General features: G+C 48.3%; 1 protein-coding gene across 13 annotated transcripts in view; it reads right to left on the bottom strand.

Annotated features, from left to right (window-relative positions):
• Window positions 1-11,491, bottom strand: part of BCL2L11 (BCL2 like 11) — a 110,921-nt gene that overhangs the window by 66,729 nt on the left and 32,701 nt on the right. For 8 of the 13 annotated variants that reach the window (XM_064572201.1, XM_064572199.1, XM_064572198.1 and 5 more), the window contains one exon: window positions 10,287-10,396. The exons of 2 other annotated variants lie outside the window; for them this stretch is intronic. In XM_064572201.1, coding sequence (XP_064428271.1) covers window positions 10,287-10,396 — 110 coding nt within the window. Of the gene's footprint in view, window positions 1-7,136; window positions 7,262-9,744; window positions 9,921-10,286; window positions 10,397-11,491 lie in introns of those variants that run through there. 3 more of the 13 variants (XR_006792470.3, XR_010405549.1, XM_064572196.1) reach the window with 2 other exon arrangements.

Here is an 11,491-nt window from a genome sequence, read left to right as displayed (position 1 = left end):
AATGTCAAGGATGTGGGGGGTGTTCGAAGGAAGCCGGGGAGGGGGTGCGGGCCATGCAGGAAATTTTGGCAAAAGGAACACACCCGATCCCTGACAAACAAGAAAACGCTGCAAGTTCTCAGGAAGGACAGTGGGAGGCCTGCCCTCTCAGGCAGTGCACATGACAACACGGCACACGCTTTTAAGCCAGCGAGAAACTGCTTTTGGACAACATTCAATGGAAGAAGCCATTACGACTGAATGCCAAGGCCACGCCAGTCCCGAAAACCCTTGACCACTGGCACGGCTCAGTGGGTGCGGCCCACGGCTCAGAAAGAGCTGCAGGAAGGGCAGACTCGCTGCCCTCTAGCACCTGCAGCCGTCCGCGTCAGCTCACTCACAGGAGCACGCGGTAGGTGCCCGATGACGCCAGTGTGGGGCAGGCGGTATGAGGGTGGTGGTGGGTGAGGTCGGCCAGCCGGCCTCCAGCCGTCGGCGCTGAGCACACATCAGCGCAGCCAGCCGCAGGTCTCAGTCTGGCCTCCGGCATTTGTCAACACACACAGTTCTGTTGTTTAACCCCCCGTCTAATGTACTCGGTCACTGCAGCCCTAGCGAACGAATATACCCGTTCATGCTTAACGAACATTCTTGGTCCTTCCCTTTTTAAAAAAACACGTCTTAGATCAGACTTGTGTGACGCTGTTTTAATCTAACTCATAAAAGTACTTTAGGGAGATATATTAATGGGATGCATTTGGGTAATGGAGATTTTAAAAAGAAAAACCGAATATGCTACTAAGTACTACAAACAATTCATGCATTAAGGTGATCTCTTTTGCTCACACACACACACACACACACACACACACACAATGACAAGTGCTTGAAGTGTAGAACCCCATCCTGTTGGGTCTTTTTATCTCCATGGTCTAGCAGGAACAATATTCTTTGGGGTGATTGACTTTTATGGCCATCCCATATGCCCAGAAGATGACTCCTTCAACATTCAGCTTTGTGTCTCCCTCCAGGAACCAACTCCGACAGTCCATGCTCCTCTCTGGGTCAGGAGGTCCCGCAGTCCCGAGGCCTGCTTGCACAGGACAGGGGGTGTGCTGGGGCCCGACTCTGAAGGCTGTGTCTGCACCCACTAGGCCTGGTGGGCAATACCTGTGTCTTCAGCAGCAAGTGCAGAACAGTGATGCACAGCCCAGCCCAAGGGCTACCGTGGGTGCTACCAACAGTGACAGCAGTCTGGAAGAAAGCCACTGCCCCCGCCCTGCCTCTGGAATCAGGAGTCAAGTTCCCACTTTGCAGGCAAAGAACACCTACATATTCCAGTAAAATGGGAGGCCTGTGCCGAAGTGGAGTCAAGATGCGGAGGGGGCCTTCCTGTCGAAAGAAAAGTGCAATAGCATCTCTTTCTATGAACCTTACACTCTGGTGACAAAGAGCCATACAAATAAACAGGGTAACAGGACAACAGCAATGCAGAGGTAAATAAGAGGCAGGGAGAGCAGCGCTTGCCAGAGGCAGTGGGGCCCCGGGAGAGCCAGGGCAGGAAGGCGCAGAGCTGGGACAGGCTTCCCTGGTGGACCCTCAGGTACTCTTCCTGGAAGATCTGAAAAATATCCCTGGAGACAGTGTCAAGAGCATTCCGCAGGGAATCCCCAAACAGAGGACATGGGCTCAAGCTGGGTGGCAGCTGGGGATGGGGCTGCACCAAAGGAATGCCCTTGAGCAGGTTCTGGGCAGACTTACCAGGAGCTGGGCCACTCTGAGCCACCGCGGCCCTGAAACACAGGACTCGGGCTGGGGCTGGGGCTCCCTCCGTCTGCAGCAGCCAAGAGGAGGGAGGATGACTGGATACAGCACCAGCCGCCACAGTGGTGTCTGCACAAGGACCACCTTCAACTTACACTTGAGACGACCAACTAAGTATCGGAATTTAATTACTACTTTAATGCAAAAATAATCAGAGCAAGACATCCTCCCCTGCCCAATCCAGGGAAGCAGGTATGCAGATACAAAAAAAGACCCTGACCCAAGGCTGCCCGGAGAAATGGTCAGGGTAACCACCGCACACAGCTCTGGATCCAGGTCCACTCTCCTGCAGGCAGAGACGAGCCCAGCCTCTGAAAAGCCGCCCAAGATACACCAGGCCTTCGGACTTTGTGCGCCCTAGCCCGGGGTCCGGAAGAGTCAGTCACTGCCACCACTCAATGAAATGACATGCCAGACCCCTTTCCAGTCTTCACACCAATGCTGTGGGCCAGTATTGCTCTCCTCCACATTTCACAGATGAGGGGACAGACCAAGCTTGTGGACTCAAAATCAAGTCAACTCAGACTTCAGCATAGGGTAGAACACACAAGCTCACCAATCCATGCTCCAAAGGCTGGTCCAAACCCCACTGGGCCGAAAAACTCAGAAAGTACAACACATATACATTCGCATTACTCAAGGGAGCTTAACCATAAAAACACACAGATGGGCACAGTGCAAAAAACACAAAAGAGAGATCAGAAATGACATCAAGAAAGAGAGACTTACCCTGGGAACCTGAGATCTAATGCCAAAGAGCCAGAGTTTAGCTAAGAGTTTTCTGGCAGTCAAAGTAACCCGGGAAACATGGCCCGATCTCCACCATTATATCCGAGAGCTCAATAGCAAATTCTAAGAGACAAACGAAAAAGCAAGGAATACCAACAGAACTCTGAGACACACAGAAATTTTTAAGCTAATTTCAACACTGAATATCTAAGAGGTCTTAAATTTTTTTTTCTCCCTTTTTAAAAGGATGTATCTTTGGTAACATGTTAGAAGAGACGGAATTCGGGACTGTGAGACTCAGACAGGGAATGTCTGCACCAGATCGGCAGGTGCGGACATGTCACGTGGGCGTCTGGATGTGCCTGCTTCCCCAGGGGCCGTCGCAGCATCTTCCGGGAACAGGGCTGGGTGTTGTTGCCGTAATCCAAGGTGACCGGGCTGGGGGGCGGGGAGCAGAGAGTGGCCCCAGCGATCCTGATGGAAGGCCACCTCTACCCACTCATAACCCCCGTCAACCTAAATAGTATTTTTCATGACAAGTGACAGAAATGAGAGAGGAAAAGGGCCTGCCCGTGTGGGGCATCTTTGGGAAGATGTGGGGGTCTCTCCACCTTGGCCCAGATTTTAGAGCAGGTTTGAGAGCCCCCTGCCTTCAGGTGCCAGGCCGCTGCAGTGCTGCCCAGCTTCACTTTCTGCTCATCACCACGGCCGCGGGGGCATTTGCATACCTTGTGCCCAACTCACTAGGATGTCAACACAGCTGCGGAAAGGGTGCCGGGAGCCCCTCCGCCGGATGCGCTGCTCCCGCTCGCGGGGCAGGGGTGAGCTTCCCCGGCACCGGCCGAGGCACCGGAGCTGCCGCTGACCTGCCCAGGCCCTGCAGTCACAGGAAAATCCCATTTGCACGAATCCAACTCTCCTTCGTTTTGATGCATCATTTCAAAGAAACTATTATAGTGCAGGCTTTCTGTAGAGCAAACAACCTCTTCCTTGGCTGACTTCCAGTCAGGCCCGGTGTGCCTGGGTTTTCTTCCCGCAGGGCGGCACACCCCTCCACCAGGCAGATCTCTAACCCACTCGCCGGCCCTCAGACCCCCGACCGTCGCCTGGGAAGTGTGGCACTGCACGGTGACCACCCACAGAGAAGCCAGAGATGGTTCTTACAGTTCCCGGGTGGGTCGGGGCCCTATCAGACAAAATACAAGCCTCAGAGCGAGAATACACCGTTCTGAAATGCGCCAGCCTCAGAGAAATGCTGATGAGATGTAATGCACTGTAACCACAACCCGAACCTCCCTGCTCTGGTTCAGCTGGGAGAAGTCTAGCGAAGGATGGTCAGAGACGCCTGCAGACGCACCTCATGCGCATCTTCATTTCCTCCTCCAGAGATTAAAAAACCCCAGTCAGACCTCTCTGAAGTCCCCCTCCGGGCACCTGCACCTCTGAACGGTTCTATGTGAGTGGCCCGGGTCCCCCCGCTGTGAGGCAGGCGTGCAGGTGTACCCACCTGCCACAGACGGATGGAGCATTGGCCCCAGGCAGCGTGCATGAACACCGCCGCGTCCAGGCTGATGCCCACCCAGCCATTTAAACACACCCCAGCGCCCCAGCCTCCTGTTTGTGTACACCCAGACACAGCATGCATCAGTAGGGCCCAACACAAGCAGGGTACTGAAAGACAAGTGAACCAAGTTAGCAGCATCTCTCTAAACTCCGAAGACCAACCGAGAAATGTTTCAATTGTGGTTCAAAGAGACACCAGAACGATGGGCAAACGATGACAGCAACTTCTAGCTCCGTCCCTGAATGTTTCCCTGTGACCTTCGCCACATCCCTAGGAGATGGAGAGAAAATGGGGCCCCTAGAGGACATAATGGATGGACTCAGGATTCAAGGCCTCACCCCAAAGTTTTCACACCTGTCCACAAGCCCTACTTTCCCATAAGATCATACTTTATCCCCAAGTCATGGAAAACCCTCGTTCAGAAAACCTGCCATCCACAGTTGCCATTGGGATAAGCTGAACCATGTGCTGTCTCGAAGGTCTCAGGGAAAAACACAAAGGGCTGAAGCCATAGGAAGGATGACTCTTGGATCACACAGGCTCCAGGGACTCCGTGATGGGGGGCGTTGGAAGCCACTTAAAACCACAACAGTGAACTACCTCCTTCAGCTCCAAGGGAAACACTCACTGAATCTTCAAACTGGATCACAGATCAATGACGGGCACTAATTCATTTAAGCTATTCACAACTGTTTTTGCTATGAAAACTGTCATTCTATCAAGTCATGGGCAACTCACCACCTCATGAGATAGGTCTAGTTTTAATGCGGCATTTCATATGCAGATTTTCCACTATTCTTTGCTCAGACAGTAAAAGAAAGTGGCTCATTTATTAAGTTTCTATGTTCAATTAATGAGGGCCTCAAAAGAATGTTGTCAGGGAACACATATCTCTGGGTTTATGTTCAGGTTATGCTATTCCCAAACAAGCTAGCTACCGATTAGATCTCTCCCTTGTACATTCTCTACAGAAGATTATCATTTATAAAACCAGGAATCAGACAGCACAGGGAATTCACATCGTAGGAAGGACAGCAGAGGGAGACTTCAAGTTCATGTATCGTATATGAAAATGCAAATGGGTGACACTTCCAGTAAACTTTTGTTTCCATCTAAACCGGTCTGCGAGCCACCTACCTCTCCCTCTCTACTTTGTCTGGTTTGGTGCTAAACTTCAGTTGGCCTGCAGTTCAGTCTACTCATGCCTGCACATGCCTGGGACAGAAGAAGTAGGAAGCAGGCAGTGTAAACAAAAGATACACTGTTTCTTGGGATCAAAACAATGAAAAGGTTTTCATTCACTTCTTGGCCCATCTAGAGGGTCTGATGTAGCTTCATGAGCTGCTGCTCACCCAGGCCACGGCCAGGACGTCCCCAAGTCCCTGTCAACCAAGAGCAGTCTGGCTGTGCACAGAGCAAACTGCGCAACCTGACTACAAGGCCTGGGGGAGGCCACCAAAGGTAAACGATCACAGCCTTGGTAATGGGGGGGGGGGGGGCGGGGGGAGCAGATGTGGGGTAGAGGATGGGTCTAATTACCCTAAGAGCACATGTTCTGATGTTCTGAAGGGCCCAGCACATGCTCCACAGACTTGGACTGCATCCTTGGCCCATGGCTAAGAATCCTATCCAAGTGGACACCATCCCCTGAGAACGGGTGGTAAGCACACAGTGTTCCAGGCCCCACCATTCAGCTACACACGAGCCACTCACCCTCTTCATAAAACAGAGATCTAGCGTCTCTGAGAAATCTTCTTCCCTACTAGCCCACTGACCTCCACGTTCCCCAGCATTCCCCGAGAGCCCAGGCACAGGGGGCTGGAAGGGTCAGGGCTGCGTGTGGGTGTAGGCCATTCAGCAACAGATGCCTTCTGGGAGCTCCACCACCTCCACGGGCCCTTGGGTTTTTTCTTGTGCCATGTTCTAGACGTGCCTGCACGACCGAGGCCCTTTAATGCTTAATGACAGGTGAAAATGCACCAGGGGGCTGCCACGGCCAGATCTGTGACAATCTGAGGATCAAAATAAGTACTCAAAATAATGCAGAGTAAGCCTGTTGAAATTAAACAGGGACCCGTGAATTTAGGCTGATTAATGGGATAAACATATACAATGGGGAAAGGAAGTTCTTCATCCTCTACACACACTTCTTTTCCATTTCAGATGGAGACATGCTGACTTTAGAGTGGTAGGACCCACCTTTGACCAGAGTCAACATCACCAATAACAGGACAAATGGCCTCCGCGTGCCTCCCGAAGCAATGGATGGGAGAGGACACGATGTTGCCCCTGCATATTCCTGCCCAGAACACAAAACTAGAATCTCATCCCAAGGAGACATCAGACAAATCCAATTCAGGGAGACTCTCTAAGTGTCCTGACCCTTCAAAAATGTGAGGGTCACAAAGACGGAGGAATGGTTCCGAATTAATGGCATCAAAGCAATAAGACAACTAAATTTAACGCATGACTCTAAACTGGATCCTGGGCCAGAAAAAAACTTTTGTTTTGTTTTGTTTTTTTTTTTGGCTACTATAAAGGACATTTTTGGCACAACTAGTAAAGTTTGGATGAAGTCCACAGATTACAAAACAGTACTGTCACACTGCTAATTTCCTGATTTTGAGAATTACACTGCGGTTATGTAAGTGAATATTCTCATTCTTAGGAAACACACACTGATGTATTTGAGGGTGAAAGAATATCACACCTTTCATTTATTCCCAAAGAGCTCAGAAAATGGTATGTGCACAGGTACAAAAGGGGGGGAACATTAAAGCAAATGTGGCAACACGGGAACCGTGGGGAACTCGGGTGGCAGGTAGAAGAGGGTTCTCTGTGCCATTCTTGCAACTTTTAGATGGAAGTCTGAGATTATTTCGAAACAGAAAGTTACAAAAATACGCCAGAGACTTGGAGCGGTCAGACTTACCAGACGGAGGGGGACACGGTCACTCTGCCCTGGCGGGGTCGTTTGGGGGGCAAGTACACGGAGTCACAAAAGAAAAAGGGGAAACATGCACTGGGACTTTGCGCTCACCTGTGCCTCTCTCATCTCCTCCTTCAAGGGCTCAGACTCCACAGCTCCGTTTCATACGCTTCCCCACTGCCCTTAAGTGGACTGAACACATGACAACTATACGACACCTTCCTCTATTGCTCTAACTGAAAAAATGGGAAAATATCCTGTCAGGCTTCGCAAGGCTCATGGCAGTGAAAGACCAACACTTTAGAAAAGCTACTGTAATAGTATTAAGCAAATAAAGACACTCAATATTTACAATGCTGAAATCCATTATAAAGCAACCATCATAAAGCAAGGCGGGGGCTGTACACTGCTCAACAAGAAGTAACCCCCCCACCCCCCCCACCGTGAAGACGGCAGGTGATCTGAATGCCCGATTTTCTGCTACGGCCTCCCATTTCCTCCCCAGATTTCTACCCCCAATAAATGGACCGCCAGTGACACTGCAGACTTGGGATTATTTTTAACCAGCAATATCAAGACAGGTGTCTGTAGCTTTGGGGGTCACTGTGTCACTATCCAGAATCTGGTGTTTTGAACGGGTTATTTGCATAAAATCTGGAGAACATATTTGCCTTCATTACAGAAAAATCAGGTTATAACCTAGAGCCTGTCCCTACACCTCCCCCAATATCCCCAGCCTACTTAGGTAGCTAGAGTCCCTTAAATTATTAGTGACCACATTTTGACATTGGTTCATTTTTTTTTAAAGAGATGCAAAGTAAGATTTACAACCAGAAAATAGTGTGATCCTGCGATGAAATTAACTTACATTTACTTTACCAAAAGCACTGTGAACAAACAGGTTGCATCTCATTTGAACAGATAGATATGGCCATCTCCAATATCCTCTTAAACATTAAACTGTGAAATAACCCTAGGAGAAGAGGAGGGGAGGAAGGATAGAACCTGCTAGACACTGTTCTCTCACCTCCCATGGACAGGCAAGGCAATGAAAACAACCCCACAGCTTGTGTCCCATTTGCACGTGACTAGAACTGTCCACCTCGTCGGCCTATGCTGTGCACCAACCCCCACGACACACCTGGCCCATATCTTATCGCTGATCACACAGGCCACCATGGAGGTACATCAACCAGGTCCATCTGGGCAGGCCCAGGGGGGAACCTTATAGAGTCACCAATAGCCTGTGTAAGTTTAAAGAGAAACTTATACATAATATCCTTACAAGACATCTAGCTCTGTGGCCTTACAAGACATCTAGCCCTCAGAGTGGAGCTGTGTGGGCTCTTGGTGTCCAGAGCTTCTGGACTCTGAAGGCACCAGGGCCCAATAGCCTCCTCTCTTGGGTGGCCCCCTCCATGTCAGATCTGGCCCAAGGACATCTATGAGCCCCTTCAAGACGCAGAAAGAGGAGGCCCCGCACGCTGGTCAGTTTGCTGCTTAGGCTCATCGTGAGAGGCCACTCTGCCATCTTTTCCTGCTGAATTACGGAATGCCCCCCAGAATCAGCCTCCCTACCCCAGCATGAGGTCATCACGAATGCACTGGGGCCCTGCTTCTGACCAGTCCCTCCTGGTCCACCAAGAGGGGTCAAAGTCCAGTCACACACAGGAACACCAAAATCCCTTCAGGGAAACCAAGGCAAAGGAGCTGGGGGTAGAGGGAGAGTAACTGTAGTGGCAAATTATGAAACAATCAACCTTGCAAAAACAATTACCATTTCAGAGCTAGGTTGGAAAGGAACTTATACACCGTAAATGGCAGAGGTAGGATGCTGGATATTCTTGCCAGCTAAAGATGGCCATATAAGAAATTCCTAAACCCATTCATCAATGTGACAGTTCTCATTTAATAATAGAATCATACTATAGCACATTTCCCATCAAACACACACGCACGCACACGTGTGCACACATACAGACCCATAGCAAGGTATGAAGAGGATCCAATATGAGTTTTCAGAGCATCCCTGGCTCCCTTACAGAGACCCTATACTGAAGGAATAAATGAAAGACCCTCTGCAAAATGGGAGGATGTCTCCATGTGTGTCTAAAAAAAGCTTGAAAGGCATTGCATGGACAGGAAAACAAGAAGGACTCAAAGCAATTAACAGGTAACATCCACTTACTTAGCAACAGCTAGCTAAAAAAGAGACCAGCGTTTAAAGCAGGACACAAACACTGGGGTATTCTAAGCATGACCTATCCTTCCAGAAAAAAAAAAAAGGTTCAAAAAAAAAAATCTTGAAGGGATACTTATATGAAGCTGTAATGTTCAGAAAAAAAGGAGCCAGAAGACCAGTAACACAGTAAGAAAGAATGACAGTAACAATTACAGCTTTTTCTACAAAATAAGATGTGTCTTCTTTTTGGATAAATCAACAGAAATAGCCTCATACTTGGTTGTTTGGAAAAATGTAAACAAGCCAAAATTACGTTCTATCACATCTTTGTTAGTGTACCCTTTACAGGAAGTACTCACATACGCTCATACCAGCCCTAACTCCCAGAGTTAAAGCCTACACATTTTGGAAGTCTTCCATGGGCAGAAGGTGTCCAAATGGTAGTGGCTATTGCCAATGGGCAAAACCAACAAAATACACTGTGTCTACAGAAGAAGACATAGGGTTGGTTTGTTTTTTTTTAAATCAACAGCATACCTTAACATGTAAGTGGCAGTCAATTCAGGGTATAAAATTTTTATGCCCCAGATCCCAGACTCCTGGTTAATGGCCTCCTGACAGCATTCAAGGACAGCACCACGGACTGAAGGGGGTGGCTCTCCCGCTCTGCCCGTCAAACACTGCAGGACTACTGCTGGCATCGCCCCCCTGGGCTGAGTGAGGATGGAAATTTTAATAGGTCTTTACCTTTGACCCCAACTGCCCAAAAGGAATGCAGAAACCCTCTACACGGATTGAAAATTACGTTACTATTTATGTGGGAATATGTCAAAGCAGGTCCATAACCCCTTTCTTAGCATGGATGTCCCTTTGCCACCTTGTACGATATCCTATTTAATTACCATGACTTAAATTCATCCATAAAACATTTTCAAATGGAAAATGGGAAAGGAGAAACAATGGTGGGTCACACACAGGTAATAACTCGCATTTCCATTATTACTAGTCACCTTAGGAAAAAAAAAAAATTGTGGGGAGGGGGAGGGTGTGAGGAGAAGGGGTAAATAAAACATCATTACCCTCCTTGGGTAATATGCATTAAATTCGTCTCCAATACGCCGCAACTCTTGTGCAATCCATATCTCCGGGCGTGTATCTGCAGGTACGGCCTGAGACCGCCTCATGGAAGCTGCATCAGAACAAACAGAACAAAAATCACATTGTTTTCCATAGAGCATTTAGCACGTTCTAGAAGCAAGCCCATCTCACACACTCTGTTTTGTTTTTGGAATCTCCCTCACTTCAGGACTCTGTACTACGTGATGGTGGTAGGGTCCTACCTCAATTTGGTTAAAGAGTGACGGATGAAGAACTGACTTTTTCAAAAGCGGACACTCAGAATTGCAAACCTTAAAAACGTCCCGGCCAATTAATTACATGCTTCCATTTCAAAATAAACTAACACAAAAGTGGTACAATAAAGATGACCAAAAAAAAAAAAAAAAATTCATACTTGAAACAAATAGAACATAAAAATTCAGGTTGTCAGCAAAGTAACTACTCTGATCTTCACACAAGGCAGAATTCCTAGGGAAATTTCAAACATCACACAGGAATTGGAGATGAAGTGGCTGTCCCATCTAATGCTATAGAATAAGGGAAAACCTGAGAATCAGCAGGCGACTTGAATGAGCTCGTTTCTACGGGAGCAGGTGCAGTCACCGTCACTTACAAGTGCTACCCCATGGCCAAGTTAAGGCATACCTGTGTGTTTTGTCTCCGTTATTAATGCGGCCCATAAAGGTGGGTTGGATTCAAGTCTGCAAGCCCCATATGGGGAGAGGAAATGTTTTGGGTGAAGGAGCAAACGCATTTTTGAAAGAAGAGGCAGATGTCCCTTTCCATTAAGCTGTCACTAACATTCACACCCAGTCCACTCATCCGTTTGTTGCTGAAACCATTTAAAAGCCATGTGAAGGGGAGCAAAACTGGGAGTTGTCAAAAGATCCCCAAAGGCACCAGGAAGATGGCATTCTCCACACTCAGGAGAGAATGGTTTGGCATTGTGGGCACGGGAAAAGAGACGAGGTTCTTGGGCTTGTGACTTGTTAACTTACTGTTAAGCATGGGCACACTGTACTCACAATTAGACACACATGTTATGTTCTGACCACAGCAAAATATTTTAAAAACCTGCAATGATCAGATTTCGCAATACTATGCATATGGCTTTCTGTTTTGTATTTTTGCAAAAATATTTTGTATGTGGGGTTTCTGAATTTTA

This window comes from Mirounga angustirostris, unplaced genomic scaffold, assembly GCF_029215605.1.
Source record: "Mirounga angustirostris isolate CCGP_5_RB_7025 unplaced genomic scaffold, mMirAng1.0.hap1 SCAF_10, whole genome shotgun sequence".
Lineage (NCBI taxonomy): Eukaryota > Metazoa > Chordata > Mammalia > Carnivora > Phocidae > Mirounga > Mirounga angustirostris.
Note: the sequence above shows the minus strand (reverse complement) of the source record. Positions and strands in the feature narration are given on the sequence as shown.